This window comes from Scyliorhinus torazame, chromosome 10 (assembly GCF_047496885.1).
Source record: "Scyliorhinus torazame isolate Kashiwa2021f chromosome 10, sScyTor2.1, whole genome shotgun sequence".
NCBI lineage: Eukaryota > Metazoa > Chordata > Chondrichthyes > Carcharhiniformes > Scyliorhinidae > Scyliorhinus > Scyliorhinus torazame.
This window is the reverse complement of record NC_092716.1, coordinates 22,713,978-22,737,431: the sequence shown is the minus strand read 5'-3', so window position 1 is coordinate 22,737,431 and position 23,454 is coordinate 22,713,978. Positions and strand designations below refer to the sequence as shown.

General features: G+C 51.1%; 1 protein-coding gene across 8 annotated transcripts in view; it reads right to left on the bottom strand.

Annotated features, from left to right (window-relative positions):
• The window catches only part of gse1b (Gse1 coiled-coil protein b), a 663,364-nt gene that overhangs the window by 320,220 nt on the left and 319,690 nt on the right, over positions 1 to 23,454 (bottom strand). The window contains exon 1 of one of the 8 annotated variants that reach the window (XM_072517867.1): positions 17 to 202. The exons of the other annotated variants lie outside the window; for them this stretch is intronic. Coding sequence (XP_072373968.1) covers positions 17 to 32 — 16 coding nt within the window. The 5' untranslated portion in view covers positions 33 to 202. Of the gene's footprint in view, positions 1 to 16; positions 203 to 23,454 lie in introns of those variants that run through there. 8 annotated transcript variants of the gene reach the window in all.

The following is a 23,454-nucleotide window of genomic DNA, read 5'->3' as shown; positions in this document are numbered from 1 at the left end:
TTGTAGAGTCTCTTACCTGGGGAGGGTTTCATGTCACAAATAGGTTCCTGAAGGGAGGGTGAGAAGTCGCACACTCCTGCAGGTCAACGTGAGGGGCCAGGAATGGGAGAGTGGGGGGGTCCAAGAAGGGAAGTAAAAACCCACAGCTCTAGCATGCGCAGAAAATTAAGTGCATGTCGGCCGATAGCATGTTTTGCACTGTTCAAACTTGTCACTAAGAACAGTAATGACTCAAGTTTCTGACTCACTGTTGCCTGTGACAGTAAGCCTGCTATCACTTGAGAAAGGGCACCAAGGTCAACAATGTTTAACTTGAATTAAAGGCTCCGGTGGCAGGGATCATTAATACGTCTTCACACTCGCAGATCTTTTTTAAAAATTACTACTTTGGTTTTGAAGTAGGTGTTCTTGCAGTCGACACTGGTTTATGCAAATCAGGGCGAGCGCTCCACGCTGAGGATTTGCATTTCCTCATTGGACACATTCCTTTTTCACCTGCTGCTATTGCACAAGCTCAGGGCTGGCGCCCACAGCAGCTGGAAGTGTCTTAAAGGTGTACTGCCGTCCCCCAGGTGAGGGTGGGGCGGAGGATGGGTGATAACTGCCTCAAGCTACTATCAGCCACAATAATCGTTCACCTGATTGGTCCTTGGAATGAAGGGGGGGGGTCCTAAGATGAGAGGCTGAGTGAATTGGGTTTGTATTCTCTGGAGTTCAGAAGAGTGAGAGGCAATCGCAATAAAACCTCCAAATTTCTGAAGGGGCTTGGCAAGGTTCATAGGCACGGAGAGATTCTTCCCCCAGGCTGGGGGGAAGGCACAGTCAATCCTAGGATAAGAGATGAGGGGAAATTTCTTCACACAAAGGGTTGTGAATGTTTGGAACTCTCTGTGCCAATGGGTCATAGATAAACCACCCTTGACTGGATTTCAGGGTGGGAGGGACAGATTTCATTCTCTCAGGGAACGAAAGGATATGGGGAGGGGGTGGGAAAGTGGGCTCGAGGGACAAGATCAGCCGTTAATAATCTTTCTTATCAGAAGTAGCCTTAAATTAACACTGCAATGAAGTTACTGTGAAAATCTCCTGATCGCCACACTCAAGCGCCTGTTTGGGTACACAGAATAAGAATTCAGAATGTCCAAAGCGCCTAACAACACGTCTTTCGGGACTTGTGGGAGGACACCAGAGCGCCCGGAGCAAACCCACGCAGACACGGGGAGAATGTGCTGACTCCGCGCAGACAGTGACCCAATCTGGGAATCGAACCCGGGACCCTGGCGCTGTGAAACAACAGTGCTAACCACTGTGCTGCATTATTATGCTGAGCGGTGAAGGGGGCTCAAGGGGCCAAATGATCTACACCTGCTCCCATTTCTTGTCCTTAGGTTAAAACTAAGCTCATAGCTGGGCTGAGAAAAATTCAAGTGTATCCCAGGGACTATGAACAAAAATAAAGATCTCTTTGGAATTTTGGAGCTTGCACCTTCAGGAAAGGAGGGAAAACAGATGGATGCTGGGGCTTGCTGTGATGGGGGAATATCGTCAAGCCAGTCTGCTCATAAGAACTCGAGTGTTTTTAATTATGGGTAAATTCTAAAATTTGGCAGGATGTAGAATCTTTCACTTATTTGATTTCCAGTCCCTTCAAATTCTTGATTTTATCCTTTTTATCCTCATTTCCAATTCTCTCAATGGCTTTGCCTTCTCCACCTGCTAGGTTTCTGCATTCCCCAAATGCTGGCCTCTCGCGCATCCACCATTTCTTTCGCCCTACCACTGTGTCTTCAGCTGCCAAGGCCCTAAGCTCTGCAATTCCCTTCCTCAACCTCTCCTTCTCTCCACCTCCTTTTCCTGCTTCAAGGCACTCCTTTCAACTGAGCTCCTAGACAAATCTTTTGGCCATTTGCCCCAATATCTCCATATGGGCCTCCATGTCAAATTTTGTATGATAACAAACCTGTGAAGCATCTTGAAGCGTTTAACCAAGTTAAAGGCACCATATAAGTGTAAGTTGTCATCTTGTTGTGTTGTGTTTGAAGAGTACGTGACTTAAAATTGGGTTGCATTTTACATTAAAATTGATAGCCTGAGGGGGGAAACCCCAACACTGGTGAAGAAGAAACATTTCTGGGAAAGTATCTGAGGCGAAAGCTCATCAAAGTCCCTCTAACAAAACACTGTCATAACACAAAGAGCACTGGAGGAATGCACTAGCAAAGCCAGATTTACAAATATTGAACTTAAGAAACGGTGGATTCGGAGAGTTTGTATTGTCGTTTGGTAGCACAGAACTTGATTATCTCTGAAAAAAGAGACATGTCGAAGCTTTTCATCTTACATTCATCGGGACACTTTGCAAGAATATCAATATATGGGCAAAAGAACACTTTATGCTGTATGAGAAGAGAGTGCTGTCTGGTTGGAAAATGCACTCTGAATGGTAGAGCAATTGCCTTGGAGAATGCATCAGTTGATGGTGACTGGCAGTTAACTGCAAAGCATTGCTTAAAATTTACACTAGGCAGTTTGACCCGGATTGGTCAAGAAATTGCCCGAAGGAATGAGTCAGTGAATAGCTGTCATTTATTTTGTTTATCTAAAACATCCACATGAACGTACATATTCTTTCTGTCTGCAAAGAACAGGGCCCTATGTTTTACTATATGTAGCTTCCAGTACACACAAATGTGCCACACTATGAGCCCGAATGGCAATCTGGAAAACTCTTTAACAGGCCTAAGACTGTCACTTTCAGCCCTGAAAAGTGCCCAGCCTACCTCAGATTACCCTGGAAGGGCAAGGCATCTCAAAACTTTGAGCAACAGGTGAAGTTGGTGTTTCATGCCGTTACTACGCTGTAGCAACGCAAGTGATATTTACCGCTAACAGGATGCTGCCATCACACCAAAAAGATGCTCTGGCTATTGTACTGAGTAACTTGGTATATGTATTTCAGTGTCAGTGTGATGCTAGGTATGTAGGCCATACCTCCCAAAGACTGGTGCATCGTATCAAACAGTATGTACAAGATGCAGTCTGTACCCAACCATCCCTAGCTTTCAAACCTCAAAACACAGTGTCCAACATTAGATGTGATTCTGTGATTGGATAAGATTTTATAAATAATTCTCAGTGTGCTAAGAATTACGTTGCCAACCAATTTAGGATTGTTAGTCAGGCTCTCACTATGGCGCATGTGTGTGTAGTGGAAGCTACAAATATTACTGAATACAATGTACATACATTGTGCCCGTTTCAGCTAAACAAAATAAATGACAGCTATTTGCTCCTTCATTCCCCGGGGCAATGCCTTGATCAATCAGTGCCAAGGTTCCTGGTTTAAATATCAAACATTGCTTGGCAATTAACTGTCAGTCACTATCAACTGGTGCATTCTTCGTGGCAACGCCTCCACCAATCAGCATCCGCTTGCTAATTAATCAGCACTCTCTTCTCATACAGTATAAATTGTTGTGTTTGCCTTTTATTGATATTCTTATGAAGTGACCTGACATGTGCAAGACAAAAAACTTCGACATGTCTCTTTTGACAGAAATACTAGAGTTCGGAATAGCTAAGTAGGACTCAACATTTGTGTTTTTGCAAAGCAGTTTCTATAGGCCAGCATCACAGCTGTCAACCCCTTTTCACCTCTGCTACCTATCTATTGAATCACATTTAACCCCAGAAATGTCAGTGTTGAATTCCCTGGATCTGACTTGAAGGTGGTCAACAATAAAAAGTAGCTTATTAATTCTACAATACACTAAAAGATTTGTATCTAAGGGGTCAGTTTGCAGGATTGAAGGAGCTGGAAGCGGAGTATGGGCTGGAGCAGGGGGAAATGTTTAGATACATGCAGGTTCAAAATTTTGCCAGAAAGGAGATACAGAGCTTCCCCTTACTGGAGGAGGTGCTGACGACAGGGGGACTGGAGAAGGGGGTAGTGTCAGCGGTTTACGGAGCTATTTTGGAAGAGGAGAAGGCACCACTGGAAGGGATCAAAGCAAAGTGGGAAGAAGAGTTGGGAGAGGATATGGAGGAGGGGTTCTGGTGTGAGGTGCTCCGGAGTATGAATTCCTCCATCTCGTGCGCAAGGTTGGGACTGATGCAGCTGTAGGGGTTTGAACTGAGGTGAAGGATGGAGGGGTTCTACAATTCATGGGCATTATTCATTATGCACTTTCAAGAAATGGATAATTAGGGCAGCACGGTGGCACAGTGGGTTAGCATTGCGGCCTCGCGGCACCGAAGTCCCAGGTTCGATCCCGGCTCTGGGTCACTGTCCGTGTGGAGTTTGCACATTCTCCCCGTGTTTGCATGGGTTTTGCCCCCACAACCCAAAGATGTGCAGGCTAGGTGGATTGGCCACGATAAATTGCCCCTTAATTGAAAAAAATTAACTGGGTACTCTAAATAAAATAAAAAAGAACTGGATAAAATCGAACATTAGTTGGGGGGGGCGGGGTGGGTGGGAGGGTTGGGGGGAGGGGGGCGGTGTGTGTTAATGGCGACTATGGGTGATCCCTAATTCCTTTTTGTCATTTGTTTGTGTGAACATGCGGGCTAATGTTTGGGGTTTGGTGGGAGGATGGGATCGTTGTTATTGATATGGGGATTGATATATTTGTTGCTGATTATTGTTTATTGTTGGTGGGTGTAAATGTGGGAGAAAATGTGAAAAAGGGGAGAATAAAAAATATTCAACAAAAAAAAAGTTCTACAATACTTTCAGAAAATATATCTGTGGGAAGATACACTTAAACATACAAGAGCTTTAATAAGCATCTTGTTCAATTTTAAACCTCTCATCCTTGTATTCAAACACGTCCACCTCTCCCCAATTTTAACCGCTCTAGCCCCAATTCCCTGAGAACACTGTGCTCTCCAGCTCTTGGTCGATTGTAAAACCCCTGACATCCTCTGGCCTAGAGTTGCTGGCTACAGCAGCCATCTATCCTTCGCTGTCTAGGCCTCATGCTTTGGAATTCATCCCCTACACCTCTCCGGTTCCCTCGCCTCCTTTAGATGCCTGCGCCGTCCGGTTGCGGCTATGTTAAGCTAAGTCGCATGTTCAGCAGCTCCCGCCAGAAACTGCCTTTTGGGCTCTTTTGAGGGGCCCCAGCGGCATTTGTTCGACGGTTCCCGGTGTGGGAAGGTGACAGTACGATTTCCCCGGCACTGTATGGATTGGACCAGGAGTGGAACGGTGAAAAAAGCAATTCTGGTGCAGCGAAAAGTGCGAGGGAGGAAAGCCAAGATGGCGGCGGGTGGAGACAAGGCAGCGTGGGCGCAGTGGGCACAAGAGCAGCAGGAGTTTCTCAAGCGCTGCTTCGCGGAACTGAAAGCAGAGCTGCTGGAACCGATGAAGGCTTCGATCGACAAGCTGGTCGAGACCCAGAAGGCACAAGGGGCGGCGATCCGGGAGGTGCGGCAGAAGGCCTCAGAGAATGAGGATGAGATATTGGGCCTGGCGGTGAAGGTGGAGGCGCACGAGGCGCTGCATAAGAAATGGCAGGAGAAGTTTGAGGACATGGAGAATCAGTCGAGGAGAAAGAATCTGCGGATTCTGGGTCTCCCGGAGGGAGTGAAGGGGTCAGACGCTGGAGCATATGTGGTCACGATGCTGAACATGTTGATGGGCGCGGGTACCTTCCCGAGGCCCCTGGAGCTGGATGGGGCCCACCGAGTCCTGGCGAGGAGGCCCAAGCCCAACGAGCCGCCGCGGGCGGTATTGGTGCGGTTCCACCGCTTGGTGGACAGGGAGTGTGTCCTAAGATGGGCAAAAAAGGAGCGGCACAGCAGGTGGGAGAATGCAGAGGTCCGGATATACCAGGACTGGAGCGCGGAGGTGGCCAAGAAGAGGGCCGGGTACAATCAGGCTAAGGCGGTTCTGCATCGGAAGGGGGTGAAATTCGGGATGCTGCAGCCGGCGCAACTGTGGGTCACGTTTAAGGACCGGCACCATTACTTTGAGATGCCGGAAGAGGCGTGGACCTTTATTCAGGCCGAAAAGTTGGACACGGACTGAGGGTCGGTTGTGAGGGGAGGTCACTGGGGGCTACTGTGGTTATTGTGCTATGGGGGATGTTCTGTTCTGTTCTGTATTGTTTCCTTGGGGGCTGGGTGGGGTAGGGTGAATTGGTTCGAAGGATGGGTTTTGTGAAAGTGTGGGCGTCGGTGGTTGGAAGTACGGGCCCCGTTGGGGGGAGGGGAGATAGGAGGCCCGAGGTGGGGGAACTGGGTTTAGGCCGCAATAGGGAGATGCGCCAGAGAGGGCGGGGCCAGTCTGATGGAAAGCACGGGCTTTTTCCCACGCTAGGGAAGGAAGGGGGCAGGGCCGGGGGGGGGGGAGAGAAGGGCGGTGTTGGAGAGTAGCGCCCACTGATGGACAGGAAGGGGGGGGGAGACTACCACATTGGGGGGTTGATGGAGTGGCGGGAGTGGCCGGGGTCAGCAGGAGTCAGCTGACTTAGGGGAGTGCTATGGGGGGAGCAACGCAGCTAGGGGAGGACCTAGCTTTGGGGGGGGGGGGGGGGGGGGGGGGGGGATGAGGAGGAGGAGAGAGAACTGGGTTGCTGCTGCATTGGCCAAGGGTGAGCTGGAGCTCGGAGAGAGAATCGGGGCGGGGGTCTGCCGCTGGGGGGAATGGTGAGTGCGGGAGGCGCGGGCACATGGCTGGCCTAGAAAAGGGGATGGCTAATAGGCAGCGGGGGGTACCCTGATCTGGCCGATAACTTGGAATGTGAGAGGCCTGAACAGGCCGGTCAAGAGGGCCCATGTGTTCGCGCACCTGAAGGGACTGAAGGCAGATGTGGTTATGCTCCAGGAGACGCATTTCAGAGTGGCAGATCAGGTTAGGCTGGGAAAGGGATGGGTAGGGCAGATTTTCCACTCGGGGTTGGACGCAAAGAATCGAGGGGTGGCGATTTTGCGATTTTGGTGGGGAAGTGGGGAAGTCATTTGAGGCGCTGAGCATCGTGGCAGACAATGGAGGTAGGTATGTGATGGTGAGTGGTAAGCTGCAGGGGGTGCGGGTGGTCTTGGTGAATGTATATGCCCCGAATTGGGACGATGCCGGATTTATGCGGTGCATGTTGGGCCGGATTCCGGACCTGGAGGCAGGGAGCTTGATAATGGGGGGGGGCTTCAACACGGTACTGGATCCAGCATTGGGCCGCTCCAGGTCCAGGATGGGTAAGAGGCCAGCGGCGGCCAAGGTGCTGAGGGGGCTTATGGACCAGATGGGAGGAGTGGACCCATGGAGGTTTGTCAAGCCAGGGGCCAGGGAATTTTCTTTTTTTTCCCACGTCCATAAAGCCCACTCCCGGATAGACTTCTTCGTTATGAGCAGGGCACTAATTCCGAGGGTGGAGGGCACGGAGTATTCGGCCATAGCCACCTCAGACCATGCCCCGCATTGGCGAGCGCTGGTCCCTCTCCTCCCCTAGCTCCAGCGCCCGCTGTGGCGCCTGGATGTGGGCTTGCTGGCGGATGAGGAGGTGAGTGGGCGGATCCGGGGGTGCATTGAAAGCTATCGAGAGGCTAACAATAATGGGGAGGTGCAGGTGGGGGTGGTCTGGGAGGTGCTGAAGGCGGTGATTAGGGGAGAGCTAATCTCCACTAGGGCCCACAAGGAGAAGGAGAGGAGAGAGAGGGAGAAATTGGTGGGGGAGATTTTAAGGGTGGATAGGAGGTATGCAGAGGTCCCCGAGGAGGGACTACTCAAGGAGCGACGAAGCCTTCAGGCCGAGTTCGACATGTTGACTACCAAGAAGGCGGAGGTGCAGTGGAGGAAAGCGCAAGGGGCGGTGTATGAGTACGGGGAGAAGGCTAGCCGGATGTTGGCACACCAGCTTGGAAGCGGGAGGCAGCGAGGGAGATTGGGGGAGTTAGGGATAAAGGGGGGAACACGGTGTGGAGTGCGGTGGGAATAAATGGAGTATTTAGAGACTTCTATGAGGGACTGTATAGGTCTGAGCCCCCGACAGAGGAGGGGGGATGCGTCGATTTTTGGATCGACTGAGGTTCCCGAGGGTGGAGGAGGAGCAGGTGGCTGGGCTTGGGGCACCGGTAGGGCTGGAGGGTCTGACTAAGGGGCTGGGGAGTATGCAGGCGGGGAAGGCACCGGGGTCAGATGGGTTCCCGGTGGAATTTTACCGGAAGTACATGGATCTGTTGGGCCCTCCATTAGTGAGGACTTTCAATGAGGCGAGGGAGGAAGGGGGGGAGCTCTACCCCCGACGATGTCCAGGGCGCTGATCTCGAAGCGGGACAAGGACCCATTACAGTGTGGGTCGCATAGGCCAATCTCTCTCCTCAATGTGGACGCGAAGCTGTTAGCGAAGGTGTTGGCTACCAGAATTGAGGACTGTGTCCCGGGGGTGATTCACGAGGACCAGACGGGTTTTGTTAAGGGAAGGCAGCTGAATACCAATGTGCGGAGGCTCCTTAACGTAATCATGATGCCTATAGTGGAGGGGGAGGCGGAGATAGTGGCGGCGATGGACGCGGAGAAGGCCTTCGATAGGGTGGAGTGGGGGTACCTCTGGGAAGTGTTGAGGAGGTTTGGGTTTGGGGAAGGGTTCATTAGTTGGGTTAGGCTACTTTACAAAGCCCCGGTGGCGAGTGTGGCCAAGAATCGGAGGAGGTCGTAATACTTTCGGCTGTACCGGGGGACGAGGCAGGGGTGCCCCCTATCCCCCTTGCTATTTGCATTGACAATTGAGCCTTTGGCTATGGCTCTAAGGGAGTCCAGGAACTGGAGGGGGCTGGTCCGGGGGGGAGGAACACCGTGTTTCGTTGTATGGCGATGACCTGTTACTGTATGTGGCGGACCCAGTGGGGGGGGATGCCGGAGGTGATACGGATTCTCAAGGAGTTTGGGGACTTTTCCGGGTATAAGCTCAACGTGGGGAAGAGTGAGCTCTTCGTGGTACACGCAGGGGACCAGGGAAGGGGGATAGACGAGCTTCCACTGAAGAGGGTGGAAAAGAGTTTTCGGTATCTGGGGATCCAGGTGGCCAGGAGCTGGGGGGCCCTACACAAGCTCAACTTGACGAGGCTGGTGGAGCAGATGGAGGAGGAGTTTAAAAGGTGGGATGGGCTGCCACTCTCCTTGGCGGGTAGGGTACAGTCGGTGAAGATGACGGTGCTCCAGAGGTTCCTTTTTATATTCCAGTGCCTCCGCATCCTGATCCCAAAGGCCTTTTTTAAGCGGGTCAGTAGGAGCATCATGGGATTCGTGTGGGCGAAAAAGACCCCGAGGGTGAGAAGGGCGTTTCTGGAGCTGAGTAGGGACAGAGGAGGGTTAGCGTTACCTAATCTGTGTGGGTATTACTGGGTTGCGAATGTGGCGATGATACGCACGTGGGTAATGGAGGGGGAGGGGGCGGCGTGGAAGAGGCTGGAGATGGCGTCCTGTATGGGCACTAGTCTAGGAGCGCTGGTGACAGCACCGCTGCCGCTCCCGCTGACTAGGTACACCACGAGTCCAGTGGTGGCGGCGACTTTGAAAATTTGGGGGCAGTGGAGGCGCCACAGGGGTGAGGTAGAGGCTTCGGTTTGGTCCCCGATCCGGGAGAACCATCAGTTCGTCCCAGGGAGATTGGATGGAGGGTTCCTGAGCTGGCACAGGGCAGGAATTAGAAGGATGGGGGACCTGTTTTTAGATGGGACGTTTGCAAGCCTTGGGGAGCTGGAGGAAAGATTTGGGCTTCCCCCTGGAAATGCCTTCAGGTACATGCAGATAAGGGCGTTTGTAAGTCGGCAGGTGAGGGAGTTCCCGCTGCTTCCAGCACTCAGGATCCAGGATAGGGTGCTCTCGGGGGTTTGGGTTGGAGAGGGCAGGGTCTCGGCGATCTACCAGGAGATGCAGGAGGAGGAGGAGACCTCGGTGGAGGAGCTAAAGGATAAATGGGAGGAGGAGCTTAGGGAGGAGATAGACAAGGGTACGTGGGCGGATGCCCTGGGTAGGGTTAATTCTTCCTCCTCTTGCGCCAGGCTTAGCCTGATACAATTTAAGGTTCTTCACAGAGCGCATATGACAGGGGCGAGGCTGAGCAGGTTCTTTGGGGTGGAAGACAGGTGGGAGGTGCTCAGGGAGCACAGCAAATCATACCCATATGTTCTGGGCGTGCCCGGCGTGGATGAGTTCTGGAGGGGTATTGCGAGGACGATGTCTAAGGTGGTGAACACCCAGGTTAAGCCGAGCTGGGGGTTAGCACTATTTGGGGTATCGGACGAGCCGGGAGTGCAGGAGGCGAAAGAGGCCGGTATGCTGGCCTTTGCGACCCTGGTAGCCTGGCGGAGGATTCTGCTACAGTGGAAGGATGAGAGGCCCCCGAGTGTGGAAGCCTGGATCAGCGACATGGCAGGGTTCATTAAATTGGAGAGGGTAAAATTTGCCTTGAGAGGGTCTGTGCAAGGGTTCTTCAGGCGGTGGCAACCGTTCCTAGACTTTCTAGCGGGGCGTTAGGAGGTGGTCAGCAGCAGCAACCCAGAGGGGGAGGGGGGGGGTGTACTTTGTGTTTTCTACTGTGTTTATTAGTGCTTAATGGGGGGTTTGTATATTGGGGGGAATTCGTGATGTAGTTGTAAGATGTTTATTTATGTGTTCTTTGTTTTTCTTTTTTCTGTAAGGGGGGTTTTGTTGAAAAGATGTAAAAATTTGAATAAAAATATTTCTAAAAAAAAAAGGTGCCTGCGCCAACAAACAAACAGTTAGTAGCCTGTCATAATGTCTCCCTCCCTGGCTGAGTTTCAAAGTTTGCATGGCTATGCGCTTGCAAAGCAGCGTAATCAAGTTTACGATGTTGAAGATGCTACCTAAATGCGAGTTGTTATTGTAAAAGCTTCATAAATGCACTTCCCTGACAACTGCAGTTAAAATAAATAAATGCTGCTTTACGTTTGCTCTCAATTGCAACAGAAGGCTCCAGGAAGGAGGGAGTTAATCAAGATTTATTGCCGAATACATTACCGACGGTGCTGAGGTAATGTGTATTGGTGTTTTTTTAAGCACTGTCAATGGACAGCTGGATCCAATTTTTCTCGGCTAACTAATTGTGCATTTATCAGGATTCAAACCTACAAATTTATTCTGTTCAGAAGGAGTTTTATTCAAAACTAGATACAATAGGCCCACTCTGTCTCTCTCTCGCGCTGTCTTGGAGGACGGTGTAAAGAGTCTTTTGGTGAGCAGCTACAAAGAGGGCGCTTTTCGAAAGAGCTTTTATTAATACAGGAAGCTGTGATAAATGTGCATTCTACCGGAGGTTAGGGCACTCCAGGAACGGTGTCGGCGAGGGGCTGCTGGACAGACAGGTCAGGGATTGTAACCCCCCCCTGACAGCGAGTGACTTCGAGACACAGAATCATGCTCTAATCAGCGATAAATTACCGCTCATAAAGCTGCCATAAAGCAGTCACAACCTTTACCATGTGGTGTGAACGACATGGCCCCTCTGGAAGATAGAGGAATTGTTGTCTGTGTGGATCGAAGAATTGACGGAAAGCAAAAGCAAACCATGCCTTCCCACCCACCCACCCGCCTCCTCAGAGCAACTTGATCCAGTAGGAACACAAAAACATTGGAATATAGGTTCAGGGGTAGGCCATTCAGCCCCTCAAGCCTGTTCTGTTAGTCAATATGTGACCCAACTCCACATATCCTAATACCTTTGGTGAACCAAAATCTATCGATTACGGTCTTAAAATATGCAATTGCTGTAACATCAATTGCCATTTTTTATGAAGGCAACATTCTACCACCTTGTGTGTGAAGAAGTGTTTCCCAGAATATCTGGCTTGAATGTTTAGATTTTGACCCCTAGCACCAGCAGAAATAGTTTCTTCAGACTTGCCCTATCTGTTTCCCCTAATGCCTTGAAAACGTCAATCAAAACTCCAATCTATCCTCATAACTGAAGTTTCTCTTCCCCATCTCTACCATTCTTGTAATTTGCTTCTGAATTCTCTCCATTGTACTCAGCCAGCGTGGATTTCCAAAGGTGTATCGTGTTTAAATAACTTGCTGGAAGTCTTTGTGGAGGTAACGGTAAGGGTCGATCAGGGTAATACTGTTGATGTGGTGCACATGGCTTTCAGAAGGCATTTGATGCAGTGCCACACAGCAGACCTGTGAGAAATGTTATAGTTCCTGGAATAAAAGGGACAGGAGCAATCTGAACAGAAAACTGGCAGAATAACAGGAAGCAGAGTGTAATGTCCAGTGGATACCTTTCAGGCTGGAAGAAGGTTTGTCGTAGAGTTCCTCAAGGGTTGGGATTGGGACCCTTGCTTTTACTGATGCATATTAATGATCAGGGCGGCAGGGTGGTGCAGTGGTTAGCACTGCTGCCTCGTGGCGCCGAGGACCCGGGTTCAAACCTGGCCCCGGGTCACAGTCCGTGTGGAGTTTGCACATTCTCCCAGTGTCTGCGTGGGTCTCACCCCCACAACTCAACGATGTGAAGGATAAGTGGATTGGCCATGCTAAATTGCCCCTTAATCGGAAAACAATGAATTGGGTACTTTTAAAAAATTAATGATCTAGATCTTGGTGTGCAGGGGAAAATGTTAAAGATTGCGGATGATACAAAACTTGGAATTATTGTGAACTGTGAAGAGGAATATAGAACTTCAAAAGGACACAAACAAGTTAGCGGAATGGGCAGAAAGGCGGCAGATGAAGTTCAACGTGGAGAGGTGTGAGGTGGTGTATTTTGGTAAGAAGGACGTGGAGATGCAATATAAAATAAGGGGTAACATTCTTGAGGTAACAATTTTGGACAGCAGGCAGGCACTGAACACTATACAACAGTGGCGAGATTCTCCGACCCCCCGCCGGGTCGGAGAATCGCCGGGGGCTGGAGTGAATCCCGCCCCCGCCGGTTGCCGAATTCTCCGGCACCGGATATTCGGCGGGGGCGGGAATCGCTCCGTGCCGGTTGGCGGGCCCCCCCACCGCGATTCTCCGGCCCAGATGGGCCGAAGTCCCGCCGCTAAAATGCCTGTCCCGCCGGCGTAGATTAAACCACCTACCTTACCGGCGGGACAAGGCGGCGCGGGCGGGCTCCGGGGTCTTGGAGGGGTTCCCCCATGGTGGCCTGGCCCGCGATCGGGGCCTACCGATCCGCAGGCGGGCCTGTGCCATGGGGGCACTCTTTCCCTTCCGCCTTCGCCACGGTCTCCACCATGGCGGAGGCGGAAGAGACTCCCTCCGCTGCGCATGCGCGGGAATGCCGTCAGCGGCCGCTAACGCTCCCGCGCATGCGCCGCCCGGAGATGTCATTTCCGCGCCAGCTGGCGGGGCACCAAAGGCCTTTTCCGCCAGCTGGCGGGGTGGAAATTAAGGTTGGGGCTCAGCCCCCAAAGATGCGGAGCATTCCGCACCTTAGGGGCGGCGTGATGCCCGACTGATTTGCGCCATTTTGGGCGCCAGTCGGCGGACATCGCGCCGATATCGGAGAATTTCGCCCCAGGTCTCTAACACTTCAGCTCCCTGGTCCACACTGTCCGGGGCCCTGCTCCCAGGGCCCCCACACAAACTCCCCATTGGCCAGTGTTTGCGCGCCTCTGTGCGATTGGCCTCGAGCTGGTCAAGTGGTCAGTGGAACTTGCCCCCTTAAAGGGGCAAAGCTACCACAATATATAAACACAGCCCCCTACTAAGAAAAAAATGTTTTGAAAAAACACATCAAGCTCTTGGAGCACTGAGGCTTGTATGGAAACACAGCTGACTGCTGGGAGTCTATAAAAACATTGCCCGATCAGGAAACCGAATAATCACAAGCTCTTTGCCTTGGAGCCAGTTTCCTTCACGCATTGTTCAGAGTATAGGTTGGTGGTTTCTTTGGTCATGGGTGAAAATTGGAGGGAAGAGGCTAAACATGTGTGTGACCTGTAATAAATAGCCCACTGACTGTCAAGCAAAGACCAGTATGCAACGACAAGCCCAACAGCTGGCTTGTTATTTGAAACACTATCTTAGGAACCCGCACAGCACCAATCTAATGGAAGATGTTATCCTTCTTGGTGTTTGATAAAGGATCCTCTCCACTCGCAACCAGAGTGGGCCTTTCAATGAAGCAATACATTATTCAGCCTGCAGTTCAGAACCAGAACCAGTTAAAGGGCCCATCCCGAGTGTGATGCAACATTGGCAAGATCACAATGCCGGGGCGGTGGGGAGCTGGAAACCTGCATGTGGAGGGGGACTAGAAAAGAAACATCTTTTCTCCGCTGACGCGACCAAAACCCAGACATGCTACACATTCCTCTCAGTAGCATCAACTTTGCCCCGCCCCCGACCCTTTACAAGAGACAGCAAGCAAGCTGTCTCTCCGCCAAAGCCACTGTCTCCTCTCTAATTTTGTTTTCCTGACTCTCTCCTTGACTCCTTGGCGAAGGAATGTTGGTAAAAAGAGAAGGCTTCATCAGGAAATCCTCCCAACCTCGTCAAGCACAAAATGCTTTATAGCACACGCCAGGATAGATGTTAGCAGGAGAACGGTACTTCCTGCCAACATTCTCCCAGAGATTCCTGACACTTCCCCGCGGGATTGCTTGAACTCCCTTCTCCAGTCCCACCACTTCCAGCTCCCGTTTGAACTCCCTTCTCCTCACGGTTTCCTCCTTTCCCAGTTAGTACACCGCTGAATTTACTAGTCCAACTTGCCAAGTCTCTGTGCTGCAGTGCTACCAACAGGCCTGAGGGATCACTCATTTCCCTGAAACGCTGCTATACGTCACACACTGGGGAATACATCCAGCAGATTTTGTTCGACATGACAGATCTGGAGAGCTTTAGGGAGGGGCCAGCCAGGACTCCATCGGTAGCACACTCACTGCAAAATCAGAGTCTTGTGGGTCCAAGTCCCACTCCAGAGGCTTGAGGCCAGGCTGACACTGCTGTGCAGTACTGAGGGACTGCTGCAGTGTCAGGAGTACTGTTGGGTCCCATCTGCCATCTTGTATTTTTAAAAATCCCGTGACACTATTTCAGACAACAGCAAAAGGGGTACCCTCCGGCCAACATTCATCCCCCAAACGGCAACATTGAATGTGCAGGGTTACAGGGCCAAGGCCGGGTGTGGCACTACGTAAGGGCATTGTTCATTCAGAGAGCCAGCACAAATTGTTATAAACCCCGCTGATGTTCAATGCGAGGACATCCCAAATCCAAGACGGGAAAGTTAGAACTCCAGTTCTCAACTATTTATTTTTGAGATTGGAATCAAAATTTGAGAAATGAGATTAAACCCGCTGAGTAGGAGTCAGCCTTGATGTAAATTATTCAAATAACAAAACGTTTATTAAACTTTAAAACACAACAAGAAAGGCAACAGCAAAGAACAACATTTGCAATGAACTACATTAATGGCTGACCAGACAACATTCTTGAATTAAACCCAATCCAATTTATGTACTTTCCTAAACTCTGAAAATACACCTTCCCCAAAACAACATCCTAGAGGTTTTAACAGTATGAACCAAACCCAGCAAATAATTATCACATGGGACTTTTAGCTTTTTTAGGGAATCTTTCTTCTTGAGTAAAATGTATGGGGTGGCGAAGATGGTCCCTGGATTGTTAATCTCCACTTTCCTCAACAAAGTATCTGTTTCACACTGTTACTAGGCTAATCTGCATCTCAGAAGTCTTCAGAGTAGCTAAATACCTATCAGTCTCCTTTTTAGCCAATTTTAGACTTTTCGTCTAATTCCAACTTTCGAACAAAACATGATGGGCCAAATGGGCCGCCTGTGATGCTGTGAACAGTGATGACACTTCAAGCACCATTTCATTGCCTGTAAAGTGCTTTGGAACATCCTGGGTTTGCTAAACAATGCAAGTTAATTCAAGGATAACCGGATACCTGGGGCGGGATTCTCCCAACGGGAGTCTAAGTGCCGACACCGGAGTAAAAACCGGAGTGTTTTACTCCGGCATCGGCACCCGTTCCCAGACCCCTATTCTCCCCCCTCCGTGGGGCTAGCAGGTGCGTCGCGCGCGATTTATGGGGGCGGGGCCTCGGCACGGCGTCAGAGACCCGGAGCCGTGTAAAAGACGCGGCGCCTTGGGTCCCGCGCATGCGCAGTTGGGCCGGCGCCAACTAGCGCATGCGCGGTGGCCGTCCTCCCCAAGGCCGCCCCGCACAAACATGGCAGATGGATCCAGGCTCGCCGACAGAGAGACCGGCCCGCTGATCGGTTGGGCCCGATCGCGTACCAGGCCACTCCGAAGGCCCCCCCCTCCAGGAAGGGAGCCCTCCTCCCCCCAAGCCTTCGCGACGAGTACCCGCCGGCGCCGGCGGGACTAGGCCATTTACGCGCGGCGCTGGTTTCCGGGGGGGGGGGGGAATCGCGGGCGGGGGTCGGGGCGGCGTGGCGCGATTCGCGCTGCACCTCGGCGATTCTCCCACCCGGTGGGGGGGGGGGGAATACCGCCCCTAGTTTCATAGATTATCATAGCATTTACAGTGCAGAAGGAGGCCATTCGGCCCGTCGAGTCTGCACCGGCTCTTGGAAAGAGCACCCTACCCAAGGTCAACACCTCCACCCCATCCCCATAACCCAGCAACGCCACCCAACACTAAGGGCAATTTTGGACACTCAGGGCACTTTATCATGGCCAATCCACCTAACCTGCACATCTTTGGACTGTGGGAGGAAACCCACGCACACACGGGGAGGATGTGCAGACTCCGCACAGACAGTGACCCAAGCCGGAATCGAACCTGGGACCCTGGAGCTGTGAAGCAATTGTGCTATCCACAATGCTACCGTGCTGCCCTTCATGTTCAAGTTGCTTCATGTTTTCCCAGGATTGCTTTTTCTGCAAAAACCCAGCATGTCTGGCAGCGTCTGTGGAGAGGGAAACAGGGTTAATGTTTCAAGTCCATATGGCTCTTCGTCAGAGCTAAATAGAGGGAGAAATGCGATAGATTTTAAACTGTATAAGAGGGAGTGGAGCAGGTGGAGCAGCGTAGGTCAGTGAATCATGGCATCCATGGTCCCACTGATCGGCAGAACTGACCCAAGGGGTTAAATAGCCTCCTCCTTTTCCTATAAAAGGAATCCCAACCCTCCGTCCCAAGCTCTTTGTGCCACATCAGGCTTTTGTTGGGCTCCTCCTCTGCAAAACACAGAGGGTTGTGTTGCTATGGTTACCATGGGGGCCAGTTTAGCTCAATTGGCTGGACATTTGGTTCGTGATGCAAAGTGAGGCCAACAGCGCGGGGTTCAATTCCCGTACCGGCTAAGGTTATTCATGAAGGCCCCGCCTTCTCAACCTTGCCCCTCCTCCAAGGTGTGGTGATCCTCAGGTTAGATCACCACCAGTCAGCTCTCCCCCTCAAAGGGGAAAGCAGCCTATAGTCATGGGGGACTATGGGGGCTTTACTTTGACACAGGAAATGATCCTGATTCGAGTTGCCTCTGTGGGAAATTAGAAAGGGGCTCTTGGGAAACTATTTGACCTAGTGGTATGGGCAGCACGGTGGCGCAGTGGTTCGCACTGCTGCCTCAAGGCGCCGAGGACCCGGGTTCGATCCCGGCCCTGCGTCACTGTCCGTGTGGAGTTTGCACATTCTCCCTGTATCTGCGTGGGTCTCACCCCCACAAACTCAAAAATATGTGCAGGGTAGGTGAATTGGCCAGGCTAAATTGCCCCTTAATGTGGAAAAAAAAAGAATGAATTAGGTACTCTAAATTTATTTAAAATAAAGACCTTGTGGTACATTGCAGCTGAGCATGTTCCTGCCCTCAGCAAATATGCCAGGGTCTTGCCAATGGGGCTGGAGGAGCAATGAACAGCGACACCACACGGTGTATGATTTCACTGCTGCTGTGCAACAATGCCCTTCGCACATTCCCAAGCCTCTACAAGGTTGAGAAGCCCATGAGATTTACCAGTGTCTATGACAATCAATATAAAGCACACATGCTTCATGGGCCTCACCCCCACAACCCATAGATGGGCAGGCTAGGTGGATTGGCCACGTGAAATTGACCCTTAACTGGAAAATAAGAATTGGGTACTCTAAATTTATAAAAAAGAAATGCGCATGGTTGAACTTCACTCAGTATGCCCACTCCCCCATCACAATCCCCAAACCGCTGCCACCGCCCAACTCCAACATAATGCACTCTGCGCAAGAATTGCAGCCCACGAAAACAAAATAAGGAACTTTTATTTATATGGCACTTGTAATACAATAAAACATTCCAAGGCGCTTCAAGTTTAACACTGAGCCAGGTAAGGACATAGTCTGACAGAAGTCCAAAAGCCTGGGCTAAGAGGTGAGTTTTAAGGAGAGTCTTCAAGGAGGAAAGCGAGGAGGAGAGATTGAGAGGTTTAAGGGTGATAATTCCAAACTTAGGTCCCAGGCACCTGAAGGCACGGCCACCGATGGTGGAGCAATTAAAACAAGGGATGTTCCACAGGCCAGATCAGAGGTGTGCAGATATCTAGGAGGGCTATGGGATTGGTGAGGGGGGATGGCGACGAGAGAGGGAGGAAGGAGGCCATAGAGGAATTTGTAAGCAAGGTTGAGAATTTTAAAATCAAGGCATTGTCTAACCAGGAGCCAGTGTAGATCAGCAAGTGTAGGGATGATGGGTGAATGGGACATAAGTGTTTGAATAATCAGATTAAAATATGTTTGACGCAATCTGGTTCGGGCTCAGACAGTTGCCCAGGATAAAAATGGAGTCAGCGGCGTGGGAATGGTCTTCTGCGGTGAGGATTGAAGACGACTTTGGTTTTCCCAATATTTAACTGGAGGAAATTTCTGCTCGTCCAGTACCAGGGCCGGGCTTCTCCCCTACCCAGCGGGGCGCGGGGTCTCGGCGGGATGGAGTGGCGTGAACCACTCCGGCGTCGGGCCGCCCCAAAAGGTGCAGAGAAATCCGCACCTTTAGGGGCCAAGCCCTCACCTTGAGGGGCTAGGCCCACGCCGGAGTGGTTGGCGCGCCGCCGACTGGCGGGAAAGGCTTTTGGCGCCACGGCAGCCGGGGCCGAAAGGACTCCACCAGTCGGTGGAAGTCCGCGCATGCGCGTGAGAGTCAATGGCTGCTGACGTCATCCTTGCACATGCGCTGGGGGGGGTCTCTTCCACATCGATCATGGTGAAGACTGTGGCCGAGGCGGAGGGAAAAGAGTGCCCCCATGGCACAGGCCCGCCCGCGGATCGGTGGGCCCCAATCGCGGGGGTACCCCATGGGGCCAGATCGCCCCGCGCCTCCCCCCACCCCCAGTACCCGCCTGCGCTGCCTAGTCCCACCGGGAAGAGAGGTGGTTTGATTCTCGCCGGCGGGACAGGCATTCCAGCAGCGGGACTTCGGCCCATTGCAGGCCGGAGAATCGCCGGGGGGGGGGGGGGGGCTGCAACGCGCAATTCCTGCCTCCGCCGAATATCCGGTGCCGGAGAATTCGGCAACCGGCGGGGGCGGGATTCACATTCTTGGAAGTGTAACATTATTTTAAAGCTTGGAAACTCAACAGCCAAATTGCGCGTAGCAAGCTCCAACAAACAGCAAGGTGATAAGAACCTAATTGGAAGGTATTGGTTGATGGATACATATTCATTGGGACATGTGCCCCAAGGATAACTCCCACCCCCTCCCCCCTATTCTATTAATGATGTTATGATGTCTTTTATATAGACCTAAAAGAGCAAATGGGTCTATTGCATTGGCTGTTCCCAATGTGGCCACTGTGCATTGGAGAGGCTAAACACCGCTTGGATGACTGCTTTGCAGACCACCTTCAGTCCGTCCGCAAGCAGGACCCAGACCTTCCTGTCGCTGCCATTTCAACTCACCATCCTGTTCTCACGGCCACATGTCCGTCCTTGGCCTGCGGTGTTCCAGTGAAGCCCAGCGCAAACTGGAGGAGCAGCACCTCATCTTCCGATTAGGCACATCGCAGCCTTCCGGACTTTACATTGAGTTCAACAACTTCAGACTGTGAACTCTCTCCTCCACCTTCACCCCATTTTTATTTCGATCAATTTATTTTATTCCTTCCATTGATTCATTTTTCCTTCACCCTGCTCTCCATCTTGGTTTTCCTTTACCACGATCTCCCCCCCCCCAACCCAACCCCGCTCCGCCCCACCTAGGGCCATCTGTTCCCAGTCCCAAGATGTCCTTTGACACACCCTTGTTTTGCCATTAATACAATCTGATCTCTCAATGTGCACTATCAGCACCCTTCTTAGCCATGGTCACCACCATTAACATTCCTTTTGTCTTCACATCTTTGTCAATCTCTCCCCAGCCTCCACCTACCTCTGGCCCTCTATCCAGCCCTTACTGCTCCATCATCGAGACCCCCCCCCCCACAAACAGTATAAATCTCATCCTATTTCCAGTTAGCGCGAGCTGAGACTCGCAACGCTCTGTTCCCCCTCTACAGATGCTGTCTGACCTGCTGGGATTTTCCAGCATTTTTTGGTTTTGTTAGAGCAATCGTGGCCTTGGTTTAACGCCCAAGGGGAAAGATAGCACCTCTGACGGTGCAGCACTCCCTCGGTATTGCACTGGTATTCCAGAGTGGGCCTTGAACCTACAATCTTCCGATGCAGGCAATCTGAGCGGACACCATAGTGCAGGAAGCCAATCAGGTTGAAAAGAGCAGTAAAGGAAGAGAGATTAGAACAGGAAGTACTGGCTCATCCTGACCAAATGTGGGAGTTTAAATTCAGTGGGATGTAGGAGGAAGAGAGATAAGGAGGCCCAGAGGAGTTGGTGTGATTGGTACTGTTTTTCTCAAAGTGAGGGGGAATAGGGAGGGGGTCGGTCCATGTAGAATTGTCAATCTGGAGCTTGGAAGAGTGGAAAGCCCTGAGGAATACTGGCTCGTGAATAAAATAGGAAAGGCAGGGCAGGTTGTGAAGAGAGAACCAGACCCGGTTTTTAAGAGTTATGTGTGAAAGGGGTGAGTGAGGCGAATGGTAGTTGGGACTTGGGCAGCACAGCATTGTAGGAAAGCGTACACCATTAGTTGCACTGTCCGCCAATGAGCTGCGTGTATGTTTACGTGGGCACACTGTTTTGCTTCATTACTTCTGATGGGTTGCAGTCCCCGAGGCCTAGGCCAGAAATGATTGTGATGTCACCACACAATGGCCCCATAAACAATGCCAGCTGGAGGGAGACTGTGCTGGAAATACACCACAGACGTCTCCCCACGCCTGTGGTATCCATTACAACTCGCTGCGGATTTACACTGCAATAAATCTCATCTTGGTAACAAGGCATTTATTCATCCCATTCCTCTCAGTGTTGCACCTTCACACCACTGATCGACAAGCAGTGCAATCAAACACAAGGTGCTGTTTCTAGCCAAGCCTGCAGGAAATCCAACTGAGATTTTAAAAGGAATCAAAAACATCTGCTTTTATAGGCAATGCCAGATCAAAATAATAACTCCCAAACCCTGAGGAGCTCAGAGCCCACACCACAAACTAGGGTCATCTATAATTTCCACTAAGTACAGTACATAAAAAGACTTGTAGCTTACTCAGGCATGCAGACAAATTGGCGCTATGGCAGACTTGTCACAAAGGAAGGCTGCTGAATAGTGGCTTGACAAAGCTGCGGTTGCCTCGCATTGCGCCTAACAAAACCTCCTCCGCTCGCCTGGATGAAGCCTTTCATGGCCTCAGGACATCCCAAAGTGTTCTGCAGCCAACGAGGCACTTCGGAAGTCTAGCCTCTGCTGTGATGAAGGAGAGCTCCCACAAAGAGCAGTGCGATAATGACTAGATGTTCTGATTTTTTTTTTTGAAGTGATGTTAGTTGAGGGATAAAAATTGGCCGCACACCAGGGGAATTCCCCCAATCCCGCTTTGAAATATTGTCACGGGACTTTTCGCGCCCACTTGAGAGGGCAGACAGGACCTCGGCCTAATATCTTACCTGAAAGATGGCACCTCTGACCATGCAGCACCATAGCAGTAATGCACAGAGTGAATGCCAGCCTAAGTTTTGTGCTCAACTCTCATTAGTGAGACATGAACCTACAACCTTCTGATTCATAGCTGGGTACGCTATCAACAGAGCCAAAGCCAGCAGCTAACCCCAACTAAGGTCGACAAGCAGATTGGAGGACCCGAGGCCGTGGTCACCTGAATTGTTCTGTTACAATCTGCCATTGAACTGCAGCACGAATGGAGATGTTGGCAGAGAACGATGTACTCAATCTGTGCAGACTGGCATTTGAGATAAAACTCCAGGCTATAAATGCCAGGACAACCAACAGTGTAACATGATAAAAGGTAAAGTCGCGCCAGAGTCGCAGATGATCATAGGCTGCTTTCCCCTTCAAGGGGGAGAGCTGACTGGTGGTGATTTAACCTGAGGATCACCACACCTTAAGCGAGGGGAAAGGTTAAGGCAGGACTTTCATGGATAACCTTCATGAATAATAACATGATAAAGACACAAACAATAAGTGCATCAATTCAAATACATGGCTGCAATTTATTTGTTTCTGGATTTGGTTTCTGACACTGGACTAGAATTCCATGGTACTGTCCTGACAGTGTTCCACTCACGGAACTAATAGGAAGCAGACGCGTTGTAAGGGAAACCTCTTCCCATGAGTTACCTTGACTTTTTTTTGACAATCGTGTCTCACCTTCTTTCTGCCCTTCATATATCTGTGTCACAACTGAAATGTGAGACGAGGCAGGCAATTTTTTCCAAAGTTTCTGCTAACGGAGCTCTTGGGGCAGCATGGTAGCATTGTGGTTAGCACAATTGCTTCACAGCTCCAGGGTCCCAGGTTCAATTTCGGCTTGGGTCACTGTCTGTGCGGAGTCTGCACATCCTCCCAGTGTGTGCGTGGGTTTTCTCCGGGTGCTCCGGTTTCCTCCCACAGTCCAAAGATGTGCGGGTTAGGTGGATTGGCCATGATGAATTGCCCTTAGTGTCCAAAATTGCCCTTAGTGTTGGGTGGGGTTACTGGGCTATGGGGATAGGGTGGCGGTGTGGGCTTGGGTAGGGTGCTCTTTCTAAGAGCCGGTGCAGACTCGATGGGCCGAATGGCCTCCTTCTGCACTGTAAATTCTATATACCGGTTTGCCAAGAGACGGCTGTGAGCAGTCCTCGATGACTCCCTGTTCCTCCCACCCCAGTGTCCACACATTCCTCTGGGAAGGTCCTTAGTCTTAATCGCACTCACCCCTCGTGGCCCCCAAAAGCTGAGGCTGTAATGATTCATAGCCTGGCTCCTTCTGATCTGTGGCACTGTATACTCTGTTCCAAAACACCATTCGTACCAAATGCGGTAAAATACAGGTAAGCTCGTTCCCACTTGCAATGGCTGAAACCCGCAGAAACTGGAAGCCACGGCATCAAATCAACAGTTCCTACCACAGCGATAACTGGAATCACCCACCAAAGAACTGAGTCTGCAACACACTCCCTCAGTACTGT